The sequence below is a fragment of the Herpailurus yagouaroundi genome, unplaced genomic scaffold, assembly GCF_014898765.1.
Source record: "Herpailurus yagouaroundi ecotype Mexico unplaced genomic scaffold, PumYag 215, whole genome shotgun sequence".
Taxonomy (NCBI): domain Eukaryota; kingdom Metazoa; phylum Chordata; class Mammalia; order Carnivora; family Felidae; genus Herpailurus; species Herpailurus yagouaroundi.
Genome location: NW_024412446.1, coordinates 7605520 through 7621887, shown reverse-complemented (window position 1 = coordinate 7621887; position 16368 = coordinate 7605520). Strand labels below are relative to the sequence as shown.

At 38.8% G+C, this 16368-nt stretch overlaps 1 protein-coding gene across 6 annotated transcripts in view; it reads left to right on the top strand.

Annotated features, from left to right (window-relative positions):
- SSH2 (slingshot protein phosphatase 2) overlaps positions 1–16368 on the top strand; it is a 252213-nt gene that overhangs the window by 177199 nt on the left and 58646 nt on the right. For all 6 annotated transcript variants that reach the window (XM_040455430.1, XM_040455429.1, XM_040455433.1 and 3 more), the window contains 2 exons: positions 12559–12662; positions 15787–15851. In XM_040455430.1, the coding sequence (XP_040311364.1) occupies positions 12559–12662; positions 15787–15851 (169 nt within the window). The remainder of the gene's footprint in view (positions 1–12558; positions 12663–15786; positions 15852–16368) is intronic.

The following is a 16368-nucleotide window of genomic DNA, read 5'->3' as shown; positions in this document are numbered from 1 at the left end:
AATAATAAAAAAGAATTTGTATTTTTGATATTTAAGAATTAGCATTTTGAGGGACTTTTTTAAGAATACTTGTTAGCAAATTATTTCATTTTCTTAGCCTAGTAAGGTAGAAAACAACTCTAGGAGAAATGATTTGATAAGGAAAATTGACAGACTAGTGTTTTACAAACTGTATTAAATGTCTATGGCCAGTGAGTTTTGAAAATTACTTCTAAGACTACATACAATAATGTAGCCCTGAACTGACTCATATAGAAAGAAAAGAAAAAAGAAAAGAACAGACAGATGGACAAGACCAGACCAGACCCTGAGTTTTCTGATATTTGAGAATTCTCCTTTAGAGAGTAAAGATACCCTGGTGGGTAGGGTACACAAAGTTCAAACTGCTAAAGAAGCCATGGAATGGAATTAAAAAAAAAAAAAGAAAAGAAAAGAAATAGGCCTAAATTTTTATTCCTGCTCTATCATACTGATCGTATAATTGGTAAGTTTAGACAAGTTACTCTCATCTCTCTCATCTATGTTTCTTTATGAAATTGGAAGAATGCCTTCCTTTCATAGAGGTGTTGTGAGATAGTGATATGAAGCACTAGACATCATGTCTGACACAGGGTGGGTATTCAATAAATGATAATTACAACATCCTCCTTAAGCTTGTTTGATAGTGCTCAGAACCAACACCTAACCACTTCTACCACCATGACACAATTCCCAAAGAGAACATTTTGATGGATATATCATTGTACCAGATTGCAAGTTTTCACAAATAAAAGTATGTGAAATACTTGTAAAGCTATTGGCATTATTATCAACAAAAAGCTATCCAGTAGACAGCTGATTGTACAGGTTTAGGGCTCTGATGATGGATCTGAACTCCAGAACCATTGTGGAAGTTGTAGCAGCCAGCTTTTGTGATGGTTCCCATTGATGCTTGACTTCCAGTGTTTACATCCCTATGTAGTCTCATCCTATGTTAAATAAGGATGACCTTATTTAAATAAGGGGCACCTGAGCACTCAGTCAGTTAAGCGTCCAACTTCTCCAACTTTGGCCTACATCATGATCTCACCATTCCCGAGTTTGAGCACTGTGGCAGGCTCTGTGCTCACAGCTCAGAGCCTGAAGCCTGTTTCAGATTCTGTGTCTCCCTCTGTCTCTCTGCCCCTCCCCCACTCATGCTCCGTCTCTCTCAAAAATAAACATTAAAAAAATCTTTTTAAATAAGGTTGACCTGTATAATAGTATGTTGCAGAAATTATGGTGAACTTCCAAGATTAAGTCCTAAAACCTTGCACTCCTGCCTTGTTCTATCTGGGGTCACTCTGGGGAAGAACAGCTGCCATGTCACAAGAGTTCTCAAGTAGGACAGTGCAGAAGTATACATAGCAGAGAACTGAGGCCTCCTGTCGATAGCCATCTGAGGGAGCCATTTTGTTTATTTTAATTTTTATCTTTTTTTATTTTCTTCAATTTTTTATTTAAATTCTTGTTAGTGAACTTACAGTGCAATGTTGGTTTCAGAAGTAGAATTCAGTAGTTCATCACTTACATACAACACCCAGTGCTCATCATAACAAGTGTTCTCCTTAATACCCATTATCCATCTAGCCCATCCCTCACCCAACCTCCCTCCATCAATCCTCAGTTTGTTCTCTTCTCATTAAGAATCTCTTGGGGCGCCTGGGTGGCGCAGTCGGTTAAGCATCCGACTTCAGCCAGGTCACGATCTCGCGGTCTGTGAGTTCGAGCCCCGCATCAGGCTCTGGGCTGATGGCTCAGAGCCTGGAGCCTGTTTCCAATTCTGTGTCTCCCTCTCTCTCTGCCCCTCCCCTGTTCATGCTCTGTCTCTCTCTGTCCCAAAAATGAATAAATGTTGGAAAAAAAAAAATTTTTTTTTTTTAAATCTCTTATGGTTTGTTTCCCTCTCTTTCCCCCTGATATGTTCAGCTGTTTTGTTTCTTAAATTCAACATATGAGTGAAATCATAATGGTATTTGTCTTTCTCTGACTTGTTTCGCTTAGCTTAATACACTATAGTTCCATCCACATCATTGCAAATGGGAAGATTTCATTCTTTTTAATGACTGAATAATACTCCATTGTACACATACACACACACACACACACACACACACACACACACACCACATCTTTATCCATTCATCAGTCGATGAATATTTGGGCTCTTTCCCTAGCAGATTCCCTTTGAATCTGTATTTTTTTTTTAATGTTTATTTTTGAGAGAGAGAGAGCGAGTGTGAGGGTCAAAGAGAGAGGGAGACACAGAATCCAAAGCAGGCTCCAGGCTCCAAGCTGTCAGCACAGAGCCCGATGCAGGGCTCGAACCCACGAACTGAGTTCATGACCTGAGCCAAAGTCAGATACTTAACTGACAGCCACCCAGGTGCCCCTCAGATCTGTATTTTTGTATCTTTGGGGTAAATACCCACACACACACACACACACACATACACACAGTAGTGCAATTGCCAGATCTACCGTAGTTCTTTCTATTTTTAACTTTTTGAGGAACCCATACTGTTTTCCAGAGTGGCTGCACCAGTTTGCATTCCCACCAACAGGCAAGAGAGTTCTCCTTTCTCCATATCCTGAGGGAGCCTTTTTAGAAGCAGATCTTTCAGCCCTAGTCAGGGCTTCAGATGTCTGCTGCATCCTGATAAGAAACTCTGAGCCAGAACCACCCCTCTAAGTTGCTCCTGAATTCCTAACCCACAGAAACTGTGAGATAATGAATGTTCTTTATTGTTTTAAGCTTCTACATTTTAGAGTAATTTGTTATTCAGCAATAGATAAGTAGTCAGAAGTCATCTGTATAGAGGACAGAATGGCCATGAGTGTGGTGAAGAGAGTAAACACATGAGAGTCATAAGAGTGGGGATCGTAGTCGAGAAGTGGGAGTTTTGTTTCTGAAGTTAAGTCCATCAAGATCTGATGCCTTACTGGGAGCCTGGGTGGCTCAGTTGATTAAGCATCTGACTTCACCTCAGGTCATGAGCTCACAGATTGTGAGTTTGAGCCCCGCATCAGGCTCTTTGCTGTCCACAGAGATCCTCTGTCTCCCTCTCTCTCTGCCCTTCCCCCCTCTTGTGCTCTCTCCCTCCCTCCCTCTCTCCCTCTCTCTCTTTCTCTCTCTCTCTCAAAAATAAATACATTTTAAATAAATAAGTGAAAAGAGAGATGATTGAGCTAGATTAAATAAAAGATGGTGACAAGGGTGTCAGAAGGTGACAGCAGCAAAGAATAGAAGATGACCTGAGCCTCCTTTGCATTAGAGCGAAAGAGAAATCTGAAAACAGGGTTGGACATTTGGCCAAGTGCTTAAGAGCCAGCTTGCATTCCTTCTGCAGGTGTGTTTTAAATACCTGGAAAGGCATTTGTTGAATCATGCAGATGAAATTATTTTTCAAATGCTGAACAGTTTTTCTGAGTTACTATCCTTTTGTTTTATCTATTCCCACCAACTATTTTAAATTTGGTCCCAAGTAATATTGGTCATATCTTGGTAACCAGTACACCTGGCAATTTGAATACTGAGAAAGAACTGTTCAGGTCATTTACTTTTTGGTCCAAACAGCTTTTAAAACTTAACCTTTTTAGAAAAAAAAAGTAAGCCTTGAGTTTAGAGCCACAGGACCGAGGAGCTTTGATAATTCGGCCTGTAAAGGGAATGGGCTCCTTTGAGCTGAGGCAGTTTTCTCCTCTCCTTAGAGGAGGACCTTCTCGAGAATAAGACTCCCACTCATATATGGCCTTTATTGTATTGAGGTATGTTCCCTCTAAACCCACTTTATTGATATTTTTTATCATGAAGAGATGGTGAATTTTGTCATATGCTTTTTCTGCATCTGTTGAGATGATCATACAGTTTTTACCCATCATTTTGTTAATGTGATATATCACATTGATTTGCAGATGTTGAACCATCCTGGAATAAATCCCACTTGATCATGGTGAATGATCCCCTTAATGTGTTGTTGAATTCAGTTTGCCAGTATTTTGTTGAGGATTTTTGCATCAATGTTCATTGGGGATATTGGCCTGTAGTTATCTTTTTTTGTAATGTCTCCGTCTGGTTTTGGTATCAAGGTAATGTTGGCCTCCTAGAGTAAATTTAGAAGCTTACCTTCCTCTGCTGTGTTTTGGAATAGTTTGAGAAAATAGGCATTAACTCTTTAAATGTTTCGTAGAATTCACCTGTGAAACCATCTGGTCCTGGACTTATGTTTGTTGGAAGTGTTTTGATTACTAATTCAGTTTTGTTACTAGTAATTGGTCTGTTAAGATTTTCTATTTCTCCCTGGTTCAGTTTGGGAAGATTGTATGTTTCTAGGAATTTACCCATTTCTTCTAGGCTTTCCAATTTGTTGGCACATAGTTTTTCATACTAGTTTCATATAATCCTTTTCTTTATATTTCTGTGGTGTTGGTTGTTACTTCCCCTCTTTCATTTCTGATTTATTGAGTCCTCCCTCTTTTTCTTTTGCATCCACTTCTTTTGTCAAGTAGTCTTTCTTGCCCTCCTTCCTAGGTCCCATAGTCTTTGTTTTTGGCATCTAGTTTTTGATGTTTTTAAAGCAATGTTTAATAGTCAACAAACTTACTAAACAAAAAAGAAAAGAAACAACTTTAAGAAACAGCATGAAAGTATTTGCCTCATGGGAATATGTCTAAGCTTTTCCTCACTCGAACCTCAACTTTGTCTTCAGGATGCTGTGAAAAATAGAACAAATATCACACCAGGCTTTGCAGTAAAATCCTGTCTTTGTTCTCTTTAGATGAACTGACCAGATGTGTTTTTAACTGCTGGTTGCTTCAAATTATTAGGTCCACAACATGTAGGAAAATCGAACTCCAGATAAAGGGTTAAAGTGCTGCCCAGGGTGTCAGATGACATGGGGCCTAGTTTAGGTTCCAGTACTAACTAGCTGTGTGACTTGCAACAAGTCATTAAATTCTTTTCTTTTTTTAATTTTTCTAATGTTTATTTATTTTTGAGAGAGAGACAGAGTGCAAGCAGGGGAGGAAGAGAGAGAGAGAGGGAGACACAGAATCTGAAGCAGGCTCCAGCTATCAGCACAAAGCCCGACATGGGGCTTGAACCCACGAACCATGAGATCATGACCTGAGCTGAAGTCGGATGCTTAAGCAACTGAGCCACCCAGGCATCCCAGTCATTAAATTCTTTGAACTTCAATTGATATATCAGATTCTCTGTTGCAAGCTCAGAAATTAATTTTAATTATCTTAACCAAAATTTTTGTTTGAAGGAGGTCAGAGCTCACCATATGGACAGGGAGGCTTAGAGAACAGGCAGGAGCCAAAAGCATTAAAGGAAGGCCAGGGAGTAGGAGTAGTCTGGTCTATACCTTGCCATTCTCCCCATAGTGAATGTGACCATTCCCCACTATTCTTGCTCCCTTGAGTCACTTGCCTAAGATCCAGGGAGAATTTCCAACTCGCCAAGCCTAAGCCACATGCCAGGTTCCTGCAAGCCCCTTACAGTTCCAGAGCTAGAGGCCACCAAGACCATGCACATTTGGAGACTAGAGTGAGATTAGGAAGGATAGATCTATTTCCAGACAGCCAAAAATAACAGATGTCAATTTAGATGTACTCCAGTCTACAGAAGTTAGAAGGTTGAGTTGTATGGTCATTGGCAAAATTATTGATCCTATGTTATGTTTCTGTCTGAACATTTCTGAGATGCACAAGTTTGAGGCAAAGTGGAATTGTTACAAGATCTTACCAAGTAAGTGAACATTCAAAATGAACAAAATAAAAGGAATTTTCTGGGTTTGTTTCTTCTCCCACTTATGATTTATAGGGAAAAGACCAGGAGGATAGTCCTGAAGGAATTTGTTCCTCAGTCTTAAACAAACATACCCTTTCTTTTCTTCTTAGATTGTGGAAAAGTAGGAAAAAGGTAAAACAAACAGCTGCATCTGAGGGTAGTTGTGCTGGATATTGTGCAAGAGAGTTTAAGTGGAAGATTAGCTGGAACTAAAATGATCTGATGGTTATAGTTAATGAGTAAGAACGGGAGTCCTAAGTTCTTCTTCACCTTGCCAATAATTGGTCTAGAAATGTACCCAACCTCTACTTGTCTGCTGATGAGAGAAATAATCCTGCTGCCTGCGTTCATAGGCATGTGTCTGGAATTTATGCCTTGGGGGGAGAGGGTTCCAACAGATAGTGATTGCTGTCCTAATACTATGATTTGAACATATGGCCATGTATGGTGGGGGTGGGGATGGGATTGGGAAATGTTTAATTACAGAGAAGACTACATATGATATTTGGATTTAAGACTTTCTCCCATTGTAGTGTAGTCCCTAAATTCCTTGAGGATTACAGAATCAAACTTTTTCTCAACTGCCTAGAAGTATGCTTTGACTTTTTGCAGCCATGTTTCAACATGAAAGCACAATGACTTTTTCCTTCCTGTTTTTTGGATTTAGCCAAACTTCTGAGGAGGCAGTGGGAGCTCTGTAGTTTTTGGTAGCTCTTTGGTTTTTGACCTCTCGTCTGATATTTGAAGCTTTTTATTATGAATTTTCCTTTCTGTTTGATAATGGTCATGCTAAACAGGGACATGAATTCCTTTCCACCTAAGAAACTTACAGAAGCTACCCTACTGCCCTGAATCTGAAAATTAAACAACTTTAAAATAAGTGGAGAACACTTATCAGGAAAGGGAGAATATTAGGGTAGAATATATTTGAAACTTTCCAGTAGATGAATCTTCCTCAAGACAAAAATATAACAGTTTAGATTATGTGTATTTTAATTTTATGTAAATGCTAACCATCTCACTTTGTGCAATTTATAGGTAAAATATAATTTACCTTTAAATTTTAGCGTTATACAGACATACCAAACATTACAAACACTATAAACACGAAAATCTCCTTTCTTCATTTTAATGTTGAAATACAAGTATTACATCCACTTTCTGAAACCCAATTTCCCATAGTAAATAATCCAGTTCTTCGTGTGTATTGTATATAAAACAGAAGAATATGTGTCCAGCCGATATCCTGCAATTTGGCCAGGTGTGTTGCTTTGTTTTGCTTCCTTGGCCTTTCTCCTGGTCATGGATGATCGCCCTGGCCACATTCTTCAGAAATCATTCCAACCTTAGAAGAGTTAAGTATTTTCTTCCATTAGTTGACCTTTTTCTCTATACTTTGCCTGAAAATTAACTGCCAGTTAACAAACTTCATGCTTTAGGAAGTGACTTTGATCAGGAGGTAGTGGTATGGAGTGCTTCCCAAATCTGTTTAAAGCAGAATAGTCTTTCCTACGTTTTCGAGACTTTTGAAATGCTACTGCCATTCCCAACAGAAGTTAGAGTTCTCTTCTCTACTGTCCATCCCATTTGGATTCATCTCTCTCAGCCAGATGTTCTTGATTCCCCTCAGTATAGTCTTTCTGCTCCTGGCCTTGATAAGGGAAACAAAAAAGGCATGAGAAGAGTTGAGATCTGGATTTATTTCAGTCTTTTCTTTCACTCCTGTACTCTATTTTAAATTCTATTCTGTTGAAAACTCTGTGGGAAAACATATTTCATCCTACATAATATCGTAAAACTAGAACAGCCTAGTGGAGAGAGTAGTAATTCAGAGCATGAACTTCCAAGTGAAATCTTGGTTTGAATTCTTGCTCTGAGTATTACTAGCTGTGTGATCTTGGGCAAATAACTTAGAATCTCTTGAGTCCATCAGTCTCTTACATGTAAATTGGGGGTTAAAAATAGTACCTACTTCATAGAGTTGTTATGAAGATTAAATGAAATAATGTCCCGTGCTTAGCTTAGTGCCTTGCACACACACTAGGCTTCTAGTCACGTTAGTTATTATTAGCTATTCGTGTCTAACTAGGAATGATCTTCTCTTTGTTGAGCAAGTGAAGAATAGATGAACTTCAACTGTGTTCTGATAGACTGGAGAACTTCATGGTCACTCTGTTAGAAACATGATACTGTGTCATTTTCTTATCAAGCACCTAATCACTTCCTAATCACAATCTGTCTTTAGATCGAGAGAGTGGTATTCTCTTTATCTTGTGTTTTCCTTAATATAGAGGTTCTGGAGTCCTTTCGGGTTTGTGTTTACCTTAGGCATCTGTAATTACCTATGGATGGCTCCGTAAGATTTATTGGAGAAGTCCTGTGTCTGGTCCAGAATTGGTCAACTCAGAAAATGTGTAAAAGGTTTCACCTGCCTGTCTAAATTTTTAAGTAGAAATGAACTCTATGTTGATTGAATCTTCAGGAAGCTTTTCAAAAAGAGCAATGAATTTCTTGCCGTTGTAGCAAAATATACTAAGCTTTTACCTTACACTGAAGTACCTGTGATTAAATTTACATATAATTTTATTCATATGTAAATAAGGCATTTAATTTTCAAGTTGAATTTGAACCACCTAAATCCTGTTGGTTGTGAATTTTATTTTTTCACTTCTGTGCCATCATACTGCCATCCCGTCTTTGATAGCACTTACAGAGCTTTGACTTTTGTTCAGTGATGATAAAGGATTTTTGTAATCATCCACACTTTTATTCCAGATCTCCAGTGACCAACAATATATGCCACTTTTGTGTTAACTGGGGGGTCACAATCTGGGACCACAGCATAAAGAGGATTGACTGTACCATCCAGCGCGTGTCTGCCATGACTCTCTGGGATTCTGTACTGCACCTAGTATGGTAGTCTCCTGGCCCAGCTGTTTCTGCTCTGCATTTTGTTCTGAAAAGTTCATTGAGATTTGTGTAAATGATTTAAATAGAAAGGCATCTTTTCTCTTATACTAGATGTAAGTTTGACTCCTGGTCTTTCTTTTATTTTATAATAAGGAATTTTCCAAGTAGCTTTGAATTAACCAAGGGCCCTTGCCCCCTACCCCAACCCTCCCCTAGTGAAAAGCACTACCTACATTTAAAAAAAATTTTTAATGTTTATTTTTGAGAGAGAAAGAGATAGAGCGCAAGCAGGGGAGGGGTAGAGAGAGAGGGAGACGCAGAATCCAGAGCAGGCTCTGCACTGTCAGCACAGAGCCTGACCTGGGACTCAAACTCACAAACGGTGAGATCATGACCTGAGCCCAAGTCGGACGCTCAACCAACTGAGCCACCCAGGTGCCCATCACTACCTACATTTTAAAGAGCACACTTAGATTTGCTTTAAAGCATAAGCAGCAATAAATGTATCAAACGAGGAAGTTAGTTCTTAGATTAGTGTTTGTCAAAGAGAAACTACCTCTGTCTCAAAAGGAACAACTGAAATATGCTTTGTTGTTTTAAGCTCTCTACATATACTTCTTTTGAAGATACTGAAACCACTTTGTTTACTGGAAACCAAAGTGCCCACACCTGTAACTTTGTCTGGGTTAGGTAGAGTATTAGCCTATATTTTTAAAATATTTTCATTTGATAAAGCCGACTTGCTGTGTTGGCAGAAGTGTGAATTTCATTTCCTGTCTGTGGTGTACCCCACTCATCCTGTCACTCAAGACATTTTGTTTTAGGTTGTTCCGGTAATGTGAGTGAAACACAGTGACCCACAGCAGGGTGACATGTGCATGCCACGAATGTAACAAGAGACAAGACTTGTGCAATAGATCACAAGAGCGCAACGCTTTATTTAAAGATGGAAACAAAACAAAATAAAGGCAGTCCCTCCTAGCCAGCATGCAGATTTTTTTTAAAGTGGCATCTGTGGATTCTTCTGTTTGTTTTTAGAAGACATGTTCCAATCTATTTAGCAAGTTAGCTCAAAAGTTTATCAGCTTCATGCCACTTAATTAAAGAATAAAACTGAGGGACGCCTGGGTGGCGCAGTCGGTTAAGCGTCCGGCTTCAGCCAGGTCACGATCTCGCGGTCTGGGAGTTCGAGCCCCGCGTCAGGCTCTGGGCTGATGGCTCGGAGCCTGGAGCCTGTTTGCGATTCTGTGTCTCCCTCTCTCTCTGCCCCTCCCCCGTTCATGCTCTGTCTCTCTCTGTCCCAAAAATAAATAAAAAAAAAACACGTTGAAAAAAAAAATTTTTTTTTAAAAAGAATAAAACTGAGTCAACAAGTGACATTATAAAGGTGATTTAATTGTTTGCCAATTAATTTATCATCAAACATTTGTAGTTACAATCCATTAATTTGCCAAATCTGTTGAGTTCTGTAACAATTATTTTTTGCATGTGAAATTACAGAATTTCTGTGTTCTTGTCCTAAATTATAGTTCCTGCTGCAATGACAGGACAGATAAAACAGTGTGGAAAAAACCCTGAGATGAACTCATTCATTTGTCAAATATCTATTGAACATCTAATGTGTGCTTGACACTATTTCCAATGTTGAGGATATAGTGCTGAGCAAAATAAAATCCTTGCTCTTCATTGAGCTTATATTCTGTCATAAGGAGATAACCACATTAAGTATACAAAGTAAGTAAATGTAATTTTAGTATATGATACATAAATATCCTGAAGGAAATAAAACAACAGGACAGAGTATGATTGGGATGGGTGAGAGGTGATCTATTTGGAGCTGTGACTTAAATAGCGGCAGGGCAGGAGAAATGTGTCCCAAGTAGAAAACAAAAAGCACAAAGACCCTGAGAAGGGGCCTAAAATATAGAAGAAACAAAAGAGACCAGTGCAGCCAGACCACAGTGAACAAAAGGGGAGATAGTGCAAAATTAGAGAAGCAATGTATTATCGGATGTTACAGGGCCTTGAAGTCTGAAGACTTCAGCTTTTATTTGTTCAGTACAAAGGGAAACCGTTGGAGAGTTTTAAGGAGGGAAGTGGCATTATGTGATATATATGTGTATTTTATATACGTAAAATCACTCTGGTTACTCTTTGGTAAGTGGATAGCAGTGGTGCAGAAGTGGTTGCAGACAGACCAGTTAAGAAATTTTTTGCTGATAGAATGTCTGGGATTTAGTTTCACTTCAGGGACCAGGTGAATAGAGTAAGGATGTAGGAGAAACAAAGATTGGCCTTCAGTTAAAGCTGAAATGATGAGAACATGGGGGTTCATTATATTATGCCCTTAATTTTCCATAATAAAAAGCTAAAAAAAAAACTTTAATAGTGGTCTAAATGAAAAATGGTGGTGCTATGGACATTGTCAAAGTGGTAATGGAGATAAGTGGGCAGATTCAAGATATATTTGAAAGTAAAACCCCTAGGTCTTACTGATGGATTAGGATACATGTTGTTGCAGGGAAAAAGAGAAACCAAGGATGACTGCTAAGTATTTGGCCCAAACAGTTTGGGTGGATGAGAATAGGGATCAGGTTTGCAGGGACGCAAGAGCTTTGTTTTGGCAATGCAAATTTGCGATGCCAGTTGGATTTCCAAGTGGAAATGTTGAGTAGGGAGTGTAATTCACAATACATTACCTAACTCTGCATAACATGCTTATAAGCAAACTTGGAACCCTCCATTCTGAATTTTGCCATTAGTGTTTTAAAAGTTCTGTTAGACCTTTTCAGATTTGTGGGTAACGTTAAAAGTCTTAGTCTGTTGATATGAAATAGTTTGGATATATTTTGTTTTCTGTGGATATTCACTAGTAATTATATTACTGCTATCCTGAGTAGTAATTCTCCACCTCCATTGAACTGTCATTTACATGAAGGATGGTGTTAACATGACCAGCTCCATAGGTTAAACATTTCCTGTGCCTTACTCCTTTCAGGCATATGGGAATACAAGTCTGTAAAAGTAAAATCTTGAGTAACACTTTAGTGTGGTATATGTGTATTTTTTTTAAGTTTTTTTTTTTAAGTTTTTTATTTACTTATTTTGAGAGAAAGAGAGCAGGGGAGGGGCAGAGAGAGGGAGAAAAGAAGGAGAAAATCCCAAGCAGGCTCCACACTGCCAGTGTGGAGCCCGATGTGAGGCTCGAACCCACGAACCATGAGAGCTGAAATCAAGAGTCAGACACTTAACTTACTGAACCACCCAGGCGCCCCAGTGTAGGTGTATTTTAAACAAACAAACAAAAAATAATTTTTTTTGGCAAGTTTTGAGCCTGTTAAAGTATTATACTTTACATCTGATTAGGACACTAATCAAACATGTATTGGTAATCATAGATCTAATAACAATACCTAATATTTGTTAAGGGTACCACTGTAAGAAACTGTATTTATATTGGCTCTTCATGACAGCTTTGTTTTTACAGATATGGAAATTTAGGGCCCCCAAAATTCACTCAGGTAAGAAGTAGCAGAGCCAGGATTTAAACCCAGGCAATCTGGCACTAGAGCCTTCACCCTCTTGTTTCCAGAACCTTCACTCTTAACTACTACCATGTAATATGTAGAGAATATCGTAAGTTATGTTTCAGAAAAATTGTCTAGAGTAGAAATGACTTTGCAAATAATCAAGGTCTCTTTTGATTTTATTTTTACTTCATCCCTTGAAATTGGGACTTTGGAAGATGGGAGAGAGAATAATCCCAAAATGGATCTCCATCATACTCTGATTTCCTTCCTTAAATAATTCGTTTTGTTTTGACTTTTTCCTGACAGCATCAGCGAGAGCTTTCTAACTGTCAAAGGTGCTGCCCTTTTTCTGCCACGGGGAAATGGCTCATCCACACCAAGAATCAGCCACAGACGCAACAAGCATGCAGGTAAAGTTCCATGTATACCATTCCTTTCTTGGTTTCTTAGCCTTTTGTTTGGTTCTACAAGGCTGACTACCCCATTCCCATTTCTCCAACAGTTTTGTGATAGTGAAAGAAAGAACTGTACTGTGCTATAATCACTGTTCCTTCATTCTCACTATTTTTCTGGCACTTAGCAGAATGCCTTATATATGTAGTAGGTATTCAGTAAATTTTTGTTGGACAAATACTAAGGTACAAATATACTCTAATGAATTTTTCTATGATTTAGCAATGAAGGTTCCCGGTAGAATATACCCAGTTTACTTACTGGCAGTACTTTTCACTGCTAACAAACCTGAACTTCCATATACCCAGCTCACATAAGAAGCCTTACAGTGGGGATAGGGCTCCCTGACTTTTACCTGACCTTCAAAGAAGCCATCTGGATCTTGGGGCCAGTAGCACTTAGGCCCACTTTTGCCCAGAAATGGTTCTCCTCTACAAGTTCTCCATCCTAAAAATCCTTTCCTCAGGCTATTTGTCCTGATAGAACAGAAGAAATCTTAATTTTTAAAAAGCCTCAGCTGCTTAACTCAATTGTAACATGAAACTTAAGTCACTCTTCATTGTTTATTCCTAACACTTTGTCTTCTCCCCACACTGGTTCTTTTTTTTTTTTAAACACTTTTAGTGAGATATAATTCACATACCATATAATTCACTCTATTTACTCATTTAAAGTATACATTCAGTGATTTTTTTTTTCATATATACAGAGTTGTGCAACCATCGCTCTAATTTTAGAATGTTTTCATCACCCCCAAAAGAAACCCAGTTATCCATTAGCAGTCATTCCCTATATTCCCCACCTTCCCTGCCAATGCTAAACAACCACTGATCTACTTTCTCTATATATAGATCTGCCTGTTCTGGGTGTTCCATATAAGTGTAATTATATAAACGCTCTTTGGAGACAGGCTCCTTTCACTTAGCATAATGTTTTCAAGGGTCATTTATATTAATTTTTTTTAGTGCTTATTTATTTTTGAGAGGGAGAGACAGAGTGTGAGCAGGGGAGGGGCAGAGAGAGAGAGGGAGACACAGAATCCAAAGCAGACTGAGCTGTCAGCACAGAGCAATGGGGCTCAAACTCACAAACCATGAGATCATGACCTGAGGCAAAGTTGGATGCTTAACCGGACTGAGCCACCCAGGTGCCCAGGGGTCATTTACATTATACTGTGTATCACTACTTTATTCCTTTTTATGACCAAATAATATTCTAGTGTATGGATATACTATATTTTATTTTTCCATTCACCAGTTGATAGACAGTTGAGTTTCCATTTTTGGCTGTGATGAGTAATGCCGCTATGAATATATATGTATAAGCTCTTGTGTGGACATGTTTTAATTTCTCTTGGTTTTATACCTATGAGCCCATATTGGTTCTTACACCTGAGACTTAGATTGTGTCTCTGGGTTTGAAATGTAGCAGAACAGACCTGGCCAAACATAATGACTCTGTTTTTTAATTTTGAAAGTTAAAAGATTCTGCAATAATGGAATTGGTCAGAAGCCAGCACTGAAATAGGGGTGGGGTGGGAGTGAGGCAAGAAAACTATTCTTTAAGAAAAGGAAAGAAAAAGGAAAGTCTTTCAGACTTGCCGACCTTTCTTTCTTTCTTTCTTTCTTTCTTTCTTTCTTTCTTTCTTTCTTTCTTTCTTTCTTTCTTTAGAAAGAGAGAGAGAGCATGAGAGGGACAGAGGGAGAGAAAGAGAGAATCTTAAGCAGGCTTCATGCCTGGTGCAGAACCTGACACAGGGCTCGATCCCATGACTGTGAGACCATGACCTAAGCCAAAGTCACAAGTCAGACACTTAACCAACCGAGCCACCTAGTTGCCCCAGACTTGCTGACCTTTTAGACAAATACCTGTTTGCTAACCTACTTTTTCCTTCTTCCCCCTCACCACTTCTTGCATATATCAGTATTTCATCTCATAGTTAAGAGTGGAAGTTAACCTGGAAGAAAATTTTGTATGCAGATTTCAAGATAATGTGAGAACATCAGAATCTTTAGACTCTTAAAAAAGAGACAGATCTGGATGGGCACAAATGAAGTTTTTTGTTCTCTGATTGTCATTATTTATAACAGTATGTTATCGGGGCTCCTGGGTGGCTCAGTCGGTTAAGCATCCGACTTCGGCTCAGGTCATGATCTCACGGTTCATGAGTTCGAGCCCCGCATCAGGCTCTGTGCTGACAGCTCAGAGCCTGGAGCCTGTTTCAGATTCTGTGCCTCCCTCTCTCTCTCTGACCCTCCCCCGTTCATGCTCTGTCTCTGTCTCAAAAATAAATAAACGTTAAAAAAAAAAAATTAAAAAAAAAGAGTATGTTATCTAATTATCTTCTACTAGCGAAAGCCTCAGGTTTTCTAATACTTTAATACAAAAAAATTTCAACTTAGTTTTATAGAATGTATAGGAACAAGTATGTTTTCAAATACTGATTGGCCGTGTTAAAGTACCTAATAATAAGTTCAGTGGAATATTTACTTCTTGGGATCTGCTATATTTAATGAGAACTCTTATTTTAATATCAGCCACTAATATGGAAATCATTAACTATTGATATTATTTTATGGGAAATCTAAAAATCTTCTTAGGTTAAATGCAACAGAAGATTTACAGGAATAAGAATGGCAAAATGGCTAGCTTTTTTTAAAGTTAGGGATAATTCTAACCTCAGTCACACACCTCATTTTCAGGATTCCTTCCTTGCTACCTTCAGTGTGCCTGAGAGCACAGCCAGTGGTGTCTGTGCCCGGACATATATCACGGTTGCTCTTTTCAGCACCCACTGCAGTACGGAACAGAGGTTGCTTTCAGGTGCACTTTCCGTTGGACAGACACAAAGCAAATTTTAATATAGTACAGGCTAAAAGTAAATGTATAGAGATGCAGTCTGCCATTCTGTCTTTTCACTTAAAAAGAAGTTAATCATATTAAGACATTCACTTAATTTCTAATTACAGTCCTTGAGTGACCCAGAACTTTCTTTTACACAGGTTATTAAGGTAGAAGGAATCCTCTCTGTTGACATTACAATGAGGAATAATTATTGTTTTGTTTTACCAATTTAACCAGGTGATCTCCAACAGCATCTCCAAGCAATGTTCATATTACTGCGCCCAGAAGACAACATCAGGCTGGTAAGTTAGTGTTATCATTACTAAAACTCTTCCTCAAAAGACTTTCTAAGATAGCAAACATTAAACAGTCATTTTTATGTACCAGCAGAGTGCTGGGAACTATGTGGAACAAAAAAAAGAATAACATGTCTGCACTATCAGCAAGCTTAGAATATAATTGGGGATAGGAGTTAAGGTGAAATGATGCAAAATAATTTGATGAGTCAGAGCTGTTGATAAGCACCAGTTTGTGAGTTATTGACCATAACAACTGAATTTCAGAAGAAGGAATACTTGGAGACTTGGCTTAGTTAGAAAGGTTTTTATGTAGGGGTGCCCAGGTGGTTCAGTTGGTTAAGTGTCTAACTCTTGATTTCGGCTCAGGCCAAGATCTCATGGTTGTAAGATCAAGCCCCACGTCAGGCTCTGTGCTGGGCGTGGAGCCTGCTTGGGATTCTCTCTCTCTCCTCTCTCTGCCCCTTCCCTGGCTGTGCTTGCTCTCGCTCACTCGCTCGCTCACTCTCTCGGTCACTCTCAA